Raw genomic sequence first — 18,094 nt, forward strand, 5'->3', positions numbered from 1 at the left:
GCGGGAGGGGCTGACACCCCGAGAGGCAGGGCGAGAAGCGAGCAGAAGGCCTGAGATGGCGACGGGGCAGAGAGGGTGGGAGAGGGTGCAGGGGCACCCGCAGCACGGGAGGGAGGGGCAATGATTGGAGGCGGTGGGGCCGCACGGGGGCAGCGACGGGGCTGAGGCCCTGCCCGGAGGCAGGCAGCTCTGGCCCGCGGGGTTGGCTGGAGCATCGGTCGTCGGAATGCGGGGGCAGGGCAGGGGCTCCCGGCCGGCTCACACGGGGGACGTGGCCGTGGACTCGCTGCACAGGCTCTCCACGATGTCGGCCCGCTGGATGCGCCGCAGGGCTGCCAGGAGGGTGTCGAGCGTGGCACTGTCCTGGGCGGCCCAGCTGGCCAGCAGGGCACGGGCTGGGCAGGCCTCGTGGGTGAAGGAGTCTATGTGCTCAGGCTGGTAACCCAACTCGCCTGCCAGATGCCGCCAGGTGTCCCCCGCAGAGCCGTTGAGCAGCTTCTCCACCTCCTCCCGCTTGGCCAGCGGCAGGCTGCTGTAGAGGCCTCCATCACCCTTGAGGGCTGCCAAGAACCCAGGGGGAGTCAGACACTACCCACTAGACCCCCTTTCTCCCACAGTGGGTGTGGGGGCCTGGAATAAGACCCAAGAGGGGCTGAGGCATTTCTCCTCTCAGTCTGGGGAGGACCCAAGAGCCTAGAAGCAGAGGGATGCCCAAGATGCAGTCCTGGATGTGGGCAGGGCAGCGGAGGCACCTGGGGGTTGCTGACTCATGTCTCCTCCTCATCCTTAGCTCCAGAGCCATCCCCAGCCCCTAACTTGCCTGCCCCCGCCCCCCAGCAATTAATCAAGGCAGAGGAGACAGGACTTCTGGTCCTAGACTCAACTGCAGCCAAGTGTCTGGAACTGGGCTATGGGCTACCAATTAGGGGACATTATTAACTACTCGTTCCCCAGAAGTCCTGGGCAGGAGGCTAATTGCAGCCACTTTGAGGAGTAATTAGCTCTGGGGGACAATTAGCTTGATGAGTCTAGATGCTCCAGTTTGTCAAAGCTTCTGTTTCCCAAGTCATTCTACTGGCAAGGGCCTCTCCTACCCACTCTCTCACCCCACCTCTTCCATCCTTCCACCCAGAGGCCTGCAGGCAGCCCCTCTGCAGTCCCTCCTACAGTCTAACCTTAATTACTCCTGTTCTCCCTGCCTCAGTACCCCGCACCGCACCACCCCCCCCCCCCCCCGCCCCCGGCCAGCCCTGCTTCTCACCCTGGCCTGCAGCAGTCTGCGTGTGGGGCTGCTGGTCATGCAGGCTCTGGCTGTCCACAGAGATGCCGCTGTCACTGTGCAGCTTCTCTCCCTCTGGTGGGGGCGTCTGGTTCACGGGTCGGCTGTTGGCTCCTTGCTTGTTCTGCTTGCAGCTGTTCCACCTGGAGCCAGAGCATAGGCCCAGTCTCAGAGCCTGAGGAGCCACACGGCCACGTGGCTAAAGTGTCTGTGCTCTGGCGCGTGGGCACCAGAGGCCTGGTGGGGGCTGGTCCCTAACCCCTGCCCAGCACGGGAGGCTCTCTACATACCTGTCCTCTACCTACCTTTCCCCGGCCCACACCGGAAGCACCGTGAGGGCACAGCGGCGCCCAGGGCTTGGTGTATGTGGCCAGTGTTCAGTAAATGTCCATGGGACGAATGGTGCACAAATAAATGACTTCCCAGGATTTCACTTTTCCCAATCTTTCCTTCTAAAGTACTCCCACGTGTGTGCTGGCGTACATGTAAGGATTTCCCCTGCTATTATAAGCAATAAGGAAAAACTAGAAGCACACCAAATGTCCATCGATAGGAGATTGGTTAAATAAATTATACTCCACCCATATTATTGAATGAGCAGTTATAAATAATCAGATAATTCTATATGTTCTGAGGAAAGCTCTCCCAAGGGAGATTAGTGAAAAAGTAAGTTGTAGAATATGTACAGTGTGATCACATTGATGTTAAAAAAAAAAAAGCCAACCTGTGTGTACATATAACTATAAAAGGTTTTATACACATGTGTTTATAAATGCATAAAAAATGGCTGGAAGGGATCCATTCCAAACAGATTCCAAAGACGAGAGGGGTAGGTAGGATTTGGGGAGATAAAAGGAGGTTTTACTACTTTTTGCTTTACAAGACATTGGTCTTCTCTGCATTATCCCAAAAACCATGTTATTTCTTTGATGATTTTTTTCTAAAGAATGGAAAATGCATTTAAACATCTAGAATGCTTTCGAGGTCTTCTCCACATCCTGGATTTCTGGACATGAGTGCCATAACATCCATGTGTGACATGGGAAAGAAAGATACACACACACACACATGCACCCACACACAGGTAACTGTGTGAATAAATGGGGTCCAGGGAATGAGGATGCAAGCAGCTGGTAAAAGCAGCTCTGTGTGCAGCTGGAGGCTGAGGAGTCAGGTAGGGGAGCACAGTGGGGAGGTGCTGGCACCAGGGCGGGACAGGAACGATCCCCTTCCTTGCCTCCTGCTGACCTGCCACACCTTGAAGTAAAAACTTCTGCGTGAGGTTGATGGCAAGTGTGGATGAGCTTGGTTTGGGGTTGAGTTAAAAGAGTGTGTGCATTTTCAGGTCATGGTCACAGCGAAGCTCTCCCTGAGGCCAAAGGTCTGGCTCCCTGTTTCAGGTTCCCCCTCTCACCTCTTGAAGGCGATGTAGGCCACGAGGCCCACAACCACCGCAGCCAGGATGGAGCAGTAGACAGGGATGAGGTTGTCGGCGGTGCCTCGGGTCACCACAGGCTGGGAGCTGCCCATCACCGTGGTCACCGCATCGGACACAGTGCTGGTCACCAGATCTTGCTCTGGAGGTACCTCGGGCTCCTGGGTGCTGGGGTCTGTGCTGTCAGAGCCCTCTGGGGGCGTGGCCCGTGTAATCCAACGTCCAGGGATCTCTAGAAGAAAAGGCCACAGGAGTGAGGACCCACTTTCCCTCGAGTCCCCCCACTAGGTTCTGACCCCCAGAGCTTTACCCCAGCCCCGGCCCGGCCCCAGATGCTTGTATGCCCAGCGGCTACACATACAGGGGTGGGCTTGGATTGGATATATGACATCATGATGGAGGAGAAAACCAAGGATCTAAGAATTAACAGCCCTCGGCCCCCTTCAGCTCTGTTACTGACTTCCTGTGTGACTCTGGACCAGTTCCTTCAGCTCTCAGGACCTCAATTTCCATATCTATAGAATGGGGATATTAAAAGAGATAGTCTTCAAGCTCCTTTCCATCTCAGGGAAAGCTGTGACCCTAGAATTCAACTCTGCCTACTCTGGGTACCCAGAAGCCTCGCCTGGAGATAAACACACAAAGAAGAAAATAAGCACTGGGACGCCTCCAGCTGAAATCAGGCTAGCGGAATGTAATTTCTCTGGCCCCAGGTTGTCCTAGTGGGCCCAGTCACCCCTGTCCTAAAGAAGGATAAGAGTAATCGGGGGTGGCAGAGAGGTACTGTCCAATGCACCACCCTCTGAGAGCTGGCATCCAGCCTTCTTTCCAGTCTCTCGTGTCCTGGCTCTAAGCTCAGGCAGGGTGTGGAGGTACACAGCTGGCTCGCTTCCCTCCAGCCGGTCCATGGGTAGTGGCTAGCCTCTATTTCCTGCCTTGTGTAGCCCCCACACCATCTGATCTTGCCATCCAGAGAAGACATGTCTGACAGCCCAAACCCAAGTGGGAAAGAATGAGGACTGCTGGCGGAGAGCAAGCCCACAGACCAGGCACTGCCCTGTCTCAGAGGAAGGAGACTGCTCTGCCACCTATTTAGGTTCTTTCATACCAGCTGGGCGTTGCCAGCCCCCCTAGTAGGGGACTGAGCACTCCCTGGCAGCAGTGGGTGGTATTTTCCATTCTATCACCCAGCTGAAGGCAGTACCCGGGGTTGTGGGCTCTGGATGACCTGGGGGTACCTGTCTGGGCAAAGTTGCCTACTCCATCTATCCTCGCTTCCCACGCCTGAAGCAGGGAGGGAACGCAGACAGGACATGCCACCAGGGTGAAGGGCGGGCACTATGCTCCCCAGATCTGCCCCACTCAGCCCTCAAGTTTGCCCACCCAAATTGGAGTTGAAGCTGCCCACTGGTTTCCTAGACCTTCTTGGCTCAAGGCAAAGATGCTTTAAAGGCCCCCATTTTCAGCACCTTCTAAGGAATACGGTCCCCAGATGTGACTCTGGAATCCATCTGGCTGGCACTGGCGAGCGGCTGCCATCTGCTGCCCTATCCCTCCCCTCCCTCATCTCAGTCCTGGGGAGGACAGGGTGGAAGAGGTGGGGCAGGGAGTGGAGGAGACACAGCCCTACCTTCTGACAAGGCACTGGTTTGGGGAGGGTCTTCTCTTGCCTGGCTAGGGCCAGCTGGAGGGGCAACCTGAGCCCTGAGGCTGAGGGTACAGCTCTGCTCAAGTGACCCGAACCCAGAGGCTGAAGGCACGGTTAGGTGGAAGGTCAATGAATCAGGCATCACAGAGATTTAGGAGCAGAGGGGAAGAGCTGAGGGAGGGTGGTAGCCAGAAAGGCTGAAGACAGCGCTTCCAGGGCGCTTCCCCCTAGTCTCCCGAATGCCCCCCTAACAGAGGGCGAGGATGAGATCCAGATGTGACCACGTCCTCTGGCATTCCAATCCACTAAGCCCCTGGCAGGTCCTGACAGCCGTTTCCGGCATGGGAGCTCTCAGACTTGGTGGGGGTAGGTGGAAAGAAGGACAGGGTTACTCCTCCTAAACCCAAATTTCTTTAGTTGAGGGCTAGGGGGTCAGGTTCTGCCCCCAAGGTGGGTGAGTCACCATGTGGACCCCTGAAATGTATATGCAAGGAATATACCCTGCACTGGAGGGGAGGGGGAGAGCCAAACTACCACAAATCAAATTCCACTTCCTGAAATGCTCCCCCCTGCCCCGGAGCTGACATGTAACCCTTCGGAGGGAGAAGGAGAAGAGGGGCAGGGACAAACACACCCCTTCAGGGTGGCTGGAAAAGCAGAGCAGTACCTGAAAGGAATCTGTGAATGCCCGTAAAGGCAGAGTCCACCCCTCTCCCAGCTGGCACCTTTCTTTGCTCTAACCGCACCCCTAACTCCCACCCTCCACCAGCTGGTCCCAACTTGCCCACAGAAGCGTGCCACCCGCTGCCCGCTGCAGGCTGCTGAAACTCCCCCTCCTCTGCCCTGCGCCTGATGTTACTTGCCTGTCTCCTGGCCCAGGGCAACTGCCACCGGAACTACCACATCCCACTCCTCCACCCCAACCCCGCATCCCAGTGCAGGAAGCTTCACACACATGCTTGGCCTCAGCCCAGCTTAACAGCCCTCTCCACCCTGAGGTCCTGGCACCAGAGGATCACAGGATTTGGAAGGCTGGTACGGGTGTGTCAGAGCAGAGGCTCTCCACAGCAGGGGATCTGCCTCCCCCATCCGACTGCGGGCAGACTGAAGGCAGAGGCTATGCTGCCCCCACCACAAAGGGGGATCTCCTGGGAACCAAGTGCTGGGACCACGTCTCCCTCAGCAGACTGGGGCAAAGGCCAGCTCTCTCCTGTCCAACTCAGGGCTCCCAGAAGGAGGCACTTGTTGCCTGCTCAAAGTGAGACAGCACCCTGAGGGTTAGGTCCCAAAGGGAAATAGCTAAACGGGTGCCCAGTCATAGAGCGACAGAAAGAAAAGGCAGTCAACCTCTCCCCCAAGATGGATGTCACCAACCAGAGGACCAAAACAGTTCTGCCCTGACTACCACAGCGCTTCCTCCAGGAACTTCCATGCCAGGAACTGCCCATCCGACTAAGGTGGGCACACCCAGCTCCCATCCCCCTGGGGAGCCGAAGGCCCTCCACACGCACCTGCCTCATCCTCAGGCTCCCAAACTCCAGGCCTGCTGCTTCCCTTTCCTTCTCTGTCCCAAAGCCCCTGTTCCTACCATCTCCTTAGTGTTCCCTGGGTCTCACTTCATCCTTGGCTAAACTGTAACAGTGACTTCTGACCCCTCCCCAACAAGCTGAAGTGAACCAGCCCCCTTCCCTAACCCGGAAACCCTGTGACCAGCAGGAACCCTAGGTCCAGAAACCAAAGTGACCTTCTTGATGTCACTCAGTAAGTGACAGGGTGGTGGACTCCATCCGAAGTCCCAGAGCCACAATGGGGCTCAGAGCCAAAGGCTCCTCAGACCCCTTCTCCAGTTCAGAGAGTCTACCCCAGGCTCAAACATGCACTGTCTGTGCCCTGGCCACGGAGGCCACCTCTCTGCCACTCATCTGCCACCCACCCAGGCCCGAGCCCGCAGCCACCGATTACCAAAGCGTGGAACCCAGTGCGGCCTGGGAGGATAAGGATGGCTTTCCAAACACTTGGCCCAGAGGGGCTAACAGTGGATGGGGTCCTTTGGTGGGAAAGATCAGGAGGGCGTCTGCTGGTTCGAGGCCATGGGGGCTGCCCCTGCAGGCCGTGGCCGGACCCTTGCAGACCCTGCCCGCCAGGGTGGGCGCCCTCTGCACCGCGCAGCCCCAGCTCTCACCCTCGCACTCGGCGTCAGCCCAGCGCGTGCACGCGCGCAGCTGGCGCTCCGTGTCCTCGCACACCGTGCAGGGCAGGCAGGGGTCCACGTGGTTGGCCTCGTCAGAGTACGTGCCGTCGGGGCACTCCTCACACACGGTGTTCTGCTTGTCCTGGCAGGAGAACACGAGCCCCGAGCCCGCCTCACACACGCGGCACGCCTCGCAGCGGCCGGTCATCTCGTCCTGGTAGTAGCCGTAGGCGCAGCGGCACACGGCGTCGTCGGCCTCCACGCAGGGCGCCGACATGCTCTGCAGTCCCACGCACTCCGTGCACGGCTTACACGGCTCCGTGGCGCTCACCACGTCTGAGAAGGTCACGCCTGAGGACAGAGGGGTGTGCAGGATGGGGGTGGGGGAGCCGCACCCCGAATTTAGTCGCGGTCCTTGGGGCACTTGGGACGCTGGAGGCCCTCCCGCCCCATCCCCGGAGCCCCTCGGCCCACCTCGCCCCCCTTCATTGATACCCGCTTCTCCCGCCCGTCTCTGATTCCGGGTGTGGGAAAGCTGGGAAGGAGAAAGGGAGCCAGGAGCCCCATACTCCGGCCCCGGAAACTCTGGCCCTGAAGTCTCAGGGGGTAACACAGCTGGTGCCGGTAAATTTCTTGGCAGATTCTCTCGGAGAGTTCCCAGCATGATTAAGGAATAATCTGAGCGTGGTTCCCACCCAGCCCTTCCCCCAGGCCAGAGCTGAGCTGTGAACCCAGCCCAGACATGGCCAGCCTTCCCAGAGAGCCTCAGCTGCCCTTCCATTTCTATCCGCACAGGCAGAGGCTCAGGTGTGGCCTGAATGGGAGTGACTAGGGTTAGATGACAAAATCTCCCACCCATGGCGCTACCCCACGCTGCTGAAGGGCTTGGCTCTAGAGGGCAGGGATGGGACTCCTAGTAAGAAAGGCACAGCAGGAGGGGTTGAAGCTAGAAGGGAAAAAGGACTTGTGTGTGTGGTCCCTCTTTGCACGAGGCAGAGAGGACCCTGGCATCCCTCCCCTTATGGACCATGAGTCAAAGGGCATGAAGGAAAAATTTCTAAGCTCACTCTTGACGCACACGCTGGAGTAAGGGGACGGACGCCAGGGTCCTCTGCCTCATGCAAAGAGTGGGTAGGCACAGAGCCAGATCTTCTTTACCCCTTCTAGCCCAGGGTGGAGAACTCCATGCCAAACTGAATCCAAGAGAATGTATCCTTGCTCCAAGGGCAGGAAGAGCACACAGTTAGGATCTGAGAACTGGGGAAAGACGGTAGCTCAGAATGCGGAAGCAGAGGTAGCAGGTTAGGATCCCAGTGGAGGGAAACTGGGGCTTGCTGTGGGGGTCCTATCTTAACCTTCTCTAACGGCATCCAGACACAAGATGGAGCACAGGGTCATTATCTTAGAGGTTGGGATTAGGGTTGGAGAAGCAAAGAAGGAAAAAAGCAGAGAGAGGTGAAAGGGGCAGCAGTTGGGAGAGGGGGGCGGGGTGGATGGAGAGAAGAAAAGATAGAGATGGGCCTGGAGGGAGCCTTCAGTTTCAACTCACTTCTGGCAGAGCAACTCCTGTGTTTCTCTTCCTAGGCATCAAGCAGATCTGGATTCAAAACCTGCTTCCATCACTTTATTAGCTGTGTGACTCTGGGTATCTTACTTAACCTCTCTGAGCTTTTTTCTTTCTCTGTAAAACTGGGAATACTGTCTCCGTTCACAGGGTTGTGGTGAGGAATAAGTGAAATTCCACCATAAAGCACTTGACACACAGCAGGGATCCTGTAACAGTTGGGCCCCTGGGGTGGGCAATGACAAATTCAGTAGCAGGCACAGTCAAACAGAAAGGACTTCCAAACATAAACAGCAAAGGCAAGATGTCCAATTTATACAAGAAGCTCCTATCTCGTTGGCATGTGGCAGTGGGGTGGGTCTAGCCACATGGGAAGGGAAGGAGAGGGCCCTGCTTATGGGAAAATATAGAAAATTAGCAGCGAACTCCTAGGAGAGAGTTTTAGGGGGTGGGAAAAATGTGGTCTTTTTTGGCAGAGAATGAAGGCAGGGGCTTAATGGGTTTCCTTGTGGAAACGTTTTGAGGATAGAGGGAAAGTCCGCTGGGGTCTCCATCCCATAAAGTAGACTTTTAAAGGCAGCCTGTTAACACAGCTGGGGGAGGGTGGGAAATATGAGAGAAGAAGAGGAAGGGAGGGGAGTGGAGGGAGCAAGTGGGATTTCTGAGCTCCCTCTCTGCTCCTGTCTCCCCTCCCCTTCCCTGGAGATGCCCTCTCTCAGCCTCCTGTATCCCAGCCCTTGCTTTGACAGAAGGATTAGGGTCCCATCCTGGGAGACTTATGGTCCAAAGAGAAGAGGTCCTGGGTAAGAGTCTAGGAAATGAGAGGAAAACATGGGAGATTCCAGGGCAAGTGTGATTGGCTACTCCTGCCCTGAGATAGAAACTCTGTTAGGCCGGGGCCAGGGGAGGTACCCAGATGGCAAGGTAGCAAAAGAATATCTAGCCTTCCCTACCTGGCACCCCTCTGCTGGGGGATGGAGTTACAGGATCCACAAGCACAGAAATAGGAAAGCTGTGTTTGGGACACCAAGGAGTTGGGGTTGCCTGAAGGAGAGATGCTGTGTGCAGTGTGGTGCCTGGAGGTGGTGGTGGTGGTGGCGGCGGCAAGACATTCAAGGTAAGACAGGCGGATTCAGAGTTCCCAGTTCCTATACCCTGGTTCACAACATGATTAAAGAACAATCTGAGTAGAGTTCCCACTGGCCCCCGGGTGGGCACTGAGTGTCAGGTAGAAGGCAGGACCTAACTGTCAACAGGAAAGGTTTGCAGACAGAGTCAGGAAAAAGGTTCATGGCCTGAAAGCAACTGGTGGGGGGGGCATCCATCAGAGATGAGACAAGGGCACAGAATTTCAGATCACAGACCCACCACCTCATCCAGCACCTCTGGAAGATGGGGTTCTCTCCCCTCCTCAAGGAAATCCCAGGTAGGAATGGCCACAGCGCCCCTCCCCACTGATGCACCTAGCATCACTCCCCAGTAAGGACATCCTTGTAATGCTCCAACCCCCATCCCTGTAGCCTGGGGGAAAACTCTGTTTCCTCTGTCAGAACTGGAGTACAGTTGCCCTGGGGAGCAGTGGCGGGCGGGGTGGTGGTGTTTGGGTAGTGGGAGGTGCTGGGGGCTGATGGGTGTTGGTAGCCACACCCTCCCAGGATCCCCCAAGGTCAGTCTCCAGGGTAGCTAGGATTTGATCCTCTTCCCCTCCCCCTCCCCAATGCACCGAGGGTAAGTGGCAGCCATTGATTTTGCACAGCAGATGATATTTTTAGCTGATCTTAGCATCAGCTACTCCTCCCACCTAGCCACACTCTTCTACTAGGCCTCTCTACTTGGGGGCTGGGAACGGGCACCCCCTGGGCATCCCCCATCATGACCCCCTTCTCCCTCTGCATACTTCCCTCATCCATAGTCTCACTTGTGGCACCCATGCGGCGGTGGGCAGGAGTTCCTGCCAGGACCCAGAGCGCCTGTAAGGCTTATACTGGGCATGCCCGCCAGTCCCCTTGCCCTCCCTTCCATTCTGCTCTCCTTCCCCCACCGGACACTTTCTACTTACTGTCCAGGCAGGGTTCACACACAGTCTGGTTGGCTCCACAAGGCTGGGCCACACCCTCACCCAGGTTGCAGGCTTTGCAGCACTCTCCGCTGTGGGTGTACAGGCCCGTGGGGCACACCTCCTTGGCACCTCCAAGGGACACCTGGATGGGGGAAGATCAGAAGGTCAGACTGGCAAGAGAAAGGGGACAGGATGTATTCCGAGGGAGCAAACACCCCTTCCTAAAGCCTTCTATTGGAACCACCTGGCCTGGGATGAGCTCACCAGGGAGGCTTTGGCATTTGAAAGCTGACAGGGAAGAAGGGCAGGGGGACAGCACACCCCTGCAAGCTGCTGGGTTGTGAGATCAGAGCCTCGGATGCTGACCTTCTGCAAAGTTCACCTTGGGGTTACAGTAACTCCTGGAATCCCAAGGATACACCATGTGGGGAAGGTAACCTGAGGACCAGCAGAGGGCCTTTGGGCGGCGGTCAGGAACCAGCAGCCAAGTTGCAGCTTGCTCAGGGCTCCCAGCCAAGGGGGCAACTTGAAGCTGAAATCTAGCCCAAATGCCACTTGCTAAGCTGCACACCTGCGTCTACCCTGAGGGGAATCTTTTTCTAAGAAAGCCTAGCAGAGCTCTACTCTCAGTCCTTAATCCTACCATTCCATATATTAAGTATCAAATGGGAGGTGTCTGTACCCAAGAACAAAAGGCAGAGGGATGGGACCTTGGGTTCAAATCCTGACTCCACTCTCGGAATTCTGACCTGCTCATTTCCCTCTGAGTTTTCATCTCTCTGGACAGATAAGAGACGGAGACAGCTCAGGGCCAAAGCAAATGAACAGCCAATCATCAGGACTCTGGTGCCAAGACGGGGTGGGGTGGGGGGGGAGGGCGCCTGTTACCAATGAGAAAGTGGCTGCTCTCACCACCCAGCAGCCCTGCTCCCCCAGGGTTTGATTTCCAGCCACCAGCCCTTTCCTCCCTGCCCCCATACAGTCAGTGGAAACAACACTGCAAACAGCGGAAAAGGGAGTCAGATTCTTGCTGCCGAGGCATCTTTGCTCATGGATGGAATGATTTAGCACCAGATTCCCTAGAGGGAGGGGCTGCTGGCAGATTGCTTTATATTTCTGTTCCTTGAAAAAAATCTTAACGTCTAATAAAACTCCACAGCCTGTTTCCCTGGCTCCAGACCACGCAGTTCCCATTTGATACTCAGAGGAAGTATGGGCTCTTGGGTCATGGGACTAGAGAGGAGCCGTAAGGATCATTTGGGCATTCCTTGCTTCCACATTGGCCAGAATGGCTCCCAATACTCCTTTCCCTTCAGTCCTTTCAACTGTCCTGAGGTCTCACTAGGGTTCAGGGGAGGCAGGGGGATAGACGGGTTGGATCAGTCTAGGAGGCAGCCTGCAGTCCTCAAGAGACTGGTGGGGAGGGTACAGGCAGCACAGGAGGGGAACCTTGGGTGTTGCCACCGTCCATTCCCAGGTGGCAGGAACACAGTGCTGGGACCATCTGCAGACCAGAAGCCTTGGCCCGGGGAGAGGGTAGTCCCAGATGCAGGCTTTCCCCCAGGAGGTGAGCAAGATTCCAGAAGGGTCTGTCTGGATTTCTTTTCATCCTTCAGTGGTCTGCTTAAATGGCACTTCATCGGGGAACTGGTCCTGTGGCCCCAGGCTCTGCTTCATCAGGCAGAGCTGCCCTGTCACGTGTCCTCCCTGTTCACTCCTGTCTGCTCTGATATTCTACAGAGTCCCCCAGTGGACTGTCAGATCCCTGAGGCCAGGGACTCTGGTTGCCTCAGTGTCTGTGATGGTACCTGGCACATATTAGGGACCCAACATGTATACTTAGGGAATATTTGCTGCTGCTGCTGCTAAGTCGCTTCAGTCATGTCTGACTCTGTGCGACCCCATAGACTGCAGCCCACCAGGCTCCCCCGTCCCTGGGATTCTCCAGGCAAGAACACTGGAGTGGGTTGCCATTTCCTTCTCCAAGGCAAGAAAGTGAAAATTGAAAGTGAAGTCGCTCAGTGGTGTCCGACCCTTCACGATCCCCTGGACTGCAGCCCACCAGGCTCCTCCGTCCATGGGATTTTCAAGGCAAGAGTACTGGAGTGGGGTGCCATTGCCTTCAACATATTATACGGCCTCAATTAACTAGCACTCCAGGGACTGACTTTCTGGATAGCTGAGTTTCCGGAAAGTCATGGCTTTGCTATTCTCACCTAACATTTCTCACTTTAACCATGGAGGCTGCACCTTCCTCCTTCTCTGGAACATGCCTTCACGGTTTCCCCATGACTCAGGGACTCAATGTTTACATCAACAAGTATTCCAGGATGCAATGCAGTGAAGCCCTGTGCTCTTTATCCCAAAGTAACACACTTTTGTCTCTTTGAGTTCCCCCGTCAGCGTTTCTTACAGTTCTGCCTACTCCCTTCCTGTCAGGATATCAGTTGTCAAACCTCGCCGCTACTAGTGGGACCTGAGCAGCCCCTCCCCCATTCTAATTTCTGGTGGCTCAGTGGTAAAGAATCCCCCTGCCAGTAGTGCAGGAGACGTGGGTTCGATTCTTGGGTCAGGAAGATCTCTTGGAGAAGGAAATGTTAACCCACTCCAGTATTCTTGCCTGGGAAATCCTATGGACAGAGGAGCCTGGCCGGCTTCAGGGAAGACGGCTACAGTCCATGGGATAGCAAAAGAGCTGGACACAACTCAGTGACTAAACAACAACAAACTGAATCTTTAGAAAATATGTAACTAGCCCTGGGAAGAAGGTATATAAATCGAGTGTAAGCAGGATCTGAACTAGAAGAGGGCAATAGAGTAAAAAGTCTACCTTCCTCCTCTGGTGCCTTCACTGCTCTGATTACTGGCTCATGGCTTACAAGCTGGGTGACCTGGGACAGGTTTTGAATTTCTCTGTGCCTTAGTTTCTTTGTCACTAGGTAACCATGACAGTTTCTGCCTCTCAGGGTTGCTGGAGGCAGTAAATAAATGAGTATGGTGTTTATTCACTTTGGGACCTCTCTTTTCTCTTTTCCAAGGTCTTTTGTGGCTTTTGGCTGTGTTCCAGTTAGTTGAGGCTGGTAGAGAGACCTGGGCTCCAGATAGCTGAGGGGGTCTGTCCGTAGCAGTCGTGAGCAGAAGGGCAGCCTCATGCAAGCCCCTCTTCTGGAAGCCTCCTCTCCCTGCAGCAGCCTGTGGTCCCCTCCCTTCTCCAAAGTCTTCTGTTTGGAATCCAGGCCACATAATTAGTAACCATGTGTTTCCTAAGCTTGTTTTGTTTTCTATTTGAAAACATTCCATATCTGCTACTTACTAGTATGCTGCTGCTGCTGCTAAGTCGCTTCAGTCCTGTCCGACTCTGTGCGACCCCATAGACGGCAGCCCACCAGGCTCCCCCCGTCCCTGGGATTCTCCAGGCAAGAACACTGGAGTGGGTTGCCATTTCCTTCCCCAATGCATGCAAGTGAAAAGTGAAAGTGAAGTCGCTCAGTCGTGTCTGACCCCTCAGCGACCCCATGGACTGCAGCCTTCTAGGCTCTGCCGTCCATGGGATTTTCCAGGCAAGAGTACTCGAGTGGGGTGCCATTGCCTACTTTGGCTCAATTCTCAATTTCTCTAAGCCTCAATTTTCCCCCCTAAAACGCTGGATTGGTGATATCTACTGTCTAAGCTTGCTTTGAAGATTAAATGAAATAAGGTATGTTAACTCTGCCTGGTGCATAATAGGAGTTCAATAAATGTTGGTTACCAAAGAAGTGTTTTGTTTTACAGAGAGTGGGCTGCTGAGCCTGAAGGGTAGGTAGTGGGAGAGGAGAATTGAGCCATCCCCAAACAGGGGAAACCATCTCAGAGTAGGAGGCAGGACAGAAATGGAGAGAGATTTACCCACCAAGAGGAGTCTGAAGAGGGTATGCAGGCCAAAGGAGGCTGGAGAACGGCTCTGCTTAAAGTTAACTAACCAAGGGATCTTCCCAACCCAGGGATCGAACCCAGGTTTCCCGCATTGGAGACAGATGCTTTACCGTCTGAGCCACCAGGGAAGTCCAAACTAAGAGTTTCCAATGAGACAGGGTCCCTGATTCCTGGCAGGAGTCACAGTGCCATGAGGAAGAGGAAATATCACCTCAAACAGCTGTTCCAGAAGCTGAGGAGGAAGGCTTGAGGGACAGACGTGGAAACTGAGGCCCTCAGAGGTCATGCTGCTAAGTGGCCAAGTAGCACTAACCCGACTACACCATCTATTGGTCCAAAGCCCGGCAATCCTGGGAAGTGGGGTGGGAGGTCATTAGGACTCAGGCTAATTGTTCCAAAATGAGCAATTTACCAAAATGATAGACACATTTGCTTGAAATTTACATTTATTATACTTATTCCATTTTCAAGAATGTTTGCAAATCTTTTTTTCCCACGTCAAGGCTTTCAAGAAACTAAGGTGGAAATACGCTAAGGTGAACTGACTTTTAATAATTAATTTTAAAAAACTGGACAAAACAGAAAACACACCAAAATAGCTGAAAGAATTTGAAACTATAGGAAGGCTTCAGGGTGATGAGTCCTAACTATTCACAATAGCTTCAGCAAAGGGTTCCTTAGGTGAATGGAGCCATTGGCTGGGTAAAGAGGTTGGAGAGTTTTCAAATATGGGAAGAGTCTTTTAAGACCAATGCAAACCCTGAGGAGGCACTGGTACATGCCCCCCTCCCATCCCTTGAAACAGGGGTGGAGTTTGAGGGGAAAACAAGATCTAATTACTGCAGGAAGACTTTGAAAGGGAGCAGGGCTCTGAGTGGGGGGAGTGAATGGGCTCAGTTACAAATCTGCGGTGCCAAGGGCATAAGACAGAGTCTAATCTCCAGGTCTAGTGGTGGTTCAAGACCACGTGTCCGTCCGTGATTTCGAAGGCTGGGCAGGGGAGTGTGCCTGGCATAAGGAGGAAAGAGTAAACTCCAAGCCAGGAATCCTGGGTTCCAACAAGGGCGCCACCACATACTAACTGGGGGAACTTGGTTTCCTCTCTGAAGGCCTGAGAGGTTCAGCTTTCTCAACTGTAAAATGGGAATAACTAGATTTGTTCTGCTGGGACAAGAGAAATTACCCAGGGCAGTGCGTGGCACACGGTAGGCACTCAACCAATTTTATTATTCCCACCTCTGCGCCTCCCACCCCAGGGAAGAATCTAGGCGCGTGAACGAGACCCGGCTGGTACAGCGGGGCGGGGACCCCTTCCCTCCCGGGGTCTCCTCCCCCACCCGCTCCTGTCCTCGCATTTGCTGTCCTAGTTGCATCCCTATTAGGCGCATTAGCCAGCCGGCGGCTCCGGTTACAGACGTCTGAATGACAAAGTGCCTCCATTACCGGCGCGGCCCGTCAGTCGACCCGCCGGGATGCGCTCCGGTTTCAGCACTCTCTCGCCGCGGCCCAGGAAGAAACTCGGACCGCTGCGGTGCGCAGGGCCAGCTCGTAGACAGCAGCCCCGCGGCGAGGCAGGCGCGAGAGCCGCAGGGGTGCGGGCGGCAGATTCTATGCGGGTCCACCTTCCCGAGCTCCCGGGCCCTCCAACCCCTGCTCCCTTCCTTCCTCGCCTTCTCTCTATTCGGGGGACACTCTCCAGCCCAAATCCCGAGCCTACGCCCTCGCCCCTCCGGAATCCGCACTACTGGCTGCCCCAATCCCCAGTCCCCGCTCCCGGCCACCCCTACCCCCGACCCCGCCCTCCGCCCCGGCCCCGGCCCCGGCCCCGGCCCCGGCCCCTGAGAAGCTTCTCTAACCCGCGGTGTTAGTGCGCAGACGTGCCCGCGGTCACTCCCAAATCCCCGGACGCAGCCACAGGTACTGACCGCCCCGGGGGGCTGTGCTGAGCTTCGGGGATGGGTCTCTGCCCATCCCAGCCCCCCTATTCCCGCCCGCTCGCCGCCGAGGCGCGCAGCTCTTCTCTGGAGCTGGGACGCCGGGCTGCCCCGTAAGACGTACGGGAGGTACCGAGCTGGCAGTCAGGTGAGGGGCAGTCTCCCTAGGATTCTGGCTCAACTCGCTTGTGGGACCTTCCTTGACCAACTGGTTAAAACTCTCAGAGCCTCAGTCGCCTGTCTATAAAATGGGGGGTTGGGGGCTCAGTGCTCAGAGGAGATGAAGACGGCAGGGAGAGTGAGGACATCTCCATTGCAGAACCTTCCAGGGCACTCCCTTCACGGCCACACATCGGGTCCTGAATGTCCTGTCAGATCTACCGGGCGGACCTCGACGCTCTCTAAGACCCGCAGTCCTTTGCCGAGATGTCTGAGAGCCTCTCTCTTGTCCCGAGCCGGAGTCTTTCACCGAAAGCTGGGCGGGGCGCGGGCAGAACCCCGACCCCTCCCCCCCGGTTAGCGGAAACGTAGCGAGCGGTCGCGGCGGCGCTGCGGCAGGTTGACTTCACACGGGTCCGGGTGGCGGGTGAAGCGCGCAGTCCGGGGCGCGCCAGTAGCGGCGATCGCGCAGCCTTCGCGCCGCAGCGCCCCCTGCCGGCCGCCCTCGCCGGAGCGCCCCCTCGGCGGCGCACTGCCTGGACCTTCCCGGCTCTGCGAGTCCCGCCTCTCTGCACCCCGAGAACTGGCAGCGGCCAGAACCCGTCAGACGACGCCTGCTTCGTCCCATCCAGTCCGCAGCTCTGCTTCTAACCGCGACAATAAGTGTGTAGCGGGAGCCCGCCGGTCGCTGGGGAACCGGGGAGGCGGGTTCGCCCTGGCGAGGTGGGCACTCCTTTCCCGGCCTCGGACCCCAAACCACAGTTCCCCGACCGCGGGAGAGAGCGCGCGCGACACTTGCGGGGAGAGTCTGTCTCTGCTCTCTCTTCTCGTCCCACTGTCTCTCGACGGACAGGCGGGGCCCACACCACTCAGCTCTGCTCTCCCTACTCCGTCCTCTTTCCTTTTGCTTCCCTCTCTCCACCTGCCTCACCAGCGTCCCTTTTCTGCCCTGCCTAACCCACTTCTCTCCCTTCAACAGAGGCTCCCCGAACCTCTCCCTCCCACGCCCCTCCCCCCACCCCATTGTCTGGCTGGTCTTCATTGTCCGATGCCCGGTCCCCTTGCCTCCAGTCCCTCCGTCCTCCTCCCACACCATTCTTATCTCCTCGTCTCTGGTTCCCCACCCCAACCACGCTCGCCCCTCACTTTTCTAGTTCCCGTCCCATTCCTCGTTCTTCTCTAGCCTGGGTTCCGTCCCACGACTCTCCAGAGATCAAGATGCTCAGAGGGAAAGTCGCCTCGAGATCCCGCATTCAAGCGCCCTCTTCCGAAGAACCCAGGCATCCGAGAGCCCCACGACTCTGTCCTGAGAGACCCCTCCCAGCTCCTCCACACACACCTCCTATGGCACACGAGGACCTGCTTCCGTGCGCCCCTCTTCTCCGCATCTTTACCTTAAATCTCAGAGTCGCCTCTTCGCTCTGAGAACCTGAGACGCTCCTCCGTGGATACTGGCATCATCGGAGCTCCTCTCTCTTCATCCACCGCCCCCCCGCCCCCCCCGCCCCCCGGCGCCAGCATCTGGGACCCCAACGCTCTTTTCTGTTTTTCCTCAGGGAAACTTGGACTCATCGAGGTTTCGGTCCCGGGAAAGAGCGAGCTCCCCTTCAGTTAGCACTCACCCCCAGGAGCAGCAGCAGCAGCAGGCGCGGCCCGTCCATGGCGCGGCCGGCGGCACCTGACCCCATCGCCCGCCTCCCGCGGCAGCGCTCGGCTTTCAGTTCAGGCCGCTCCGCGGACCGATAGGGCTGCGCTGCGCAGCGCTCCAGCGCCAGCCCCTCAGAGCTGGCGGAGGCTCGGCTCCCTCTGGCTGCCGGCGGGAGGGGCTAGGAGAAGCCAGTGCGGCGGCCCCGCCCTCGCCCCGCCCAGCCCGTCCACCCCTGGAACCGCGCCCGCCCGCCCTCCCCGCGGTC

The 18,094-nt window shown here is 56.6% G+C and overlaps 1 protein-coding gene across 1 annotated transcript; it reads right to left on the reverse strand.

Annotated features, from left to right (window-relative positions):
• Positions 1-258: 258 nt before the first annotated feature.
• Positions 259-17,869, reverse strand: NGFR (nerve growth factor receptor). The gene is made up of 6 exons (XM_052658767.1): positions 17,804-17,869; positions 10,177-10,318; positions 6,545-6,904; positions 2,694-2,946; positions 1,262-1,422; positions 259-560 (listed from the first exon to the last, which is right to left on the reverse strand). Exons 1-6 carry the CDS (start codon positions 17,867-17,869, stop codon positions 259-261), a joined length of 1,284 nt encoding a protein of 427 aa, XP_052514727.1.
• Between the last annotated feature and the right edge of the window lie 225 nt (positions 17,870-18,094).

The sequence above is a fragment of the Budorcas taxicolor genome, chromosome 19, assembly GCF_023091745.1.
Source record: "Budorcas taxicolor isolate Tak-1 chromosome 19, Takin1.1, whole genome shotgun sequence".
Classification (NCBI taxonomy): domain Eukaryota; kingdom Metazoa; phylum Chordata; class Mammalia; order Artiodactyla; family Bovidae; genus Budorcas; species Budorcas taxicolor.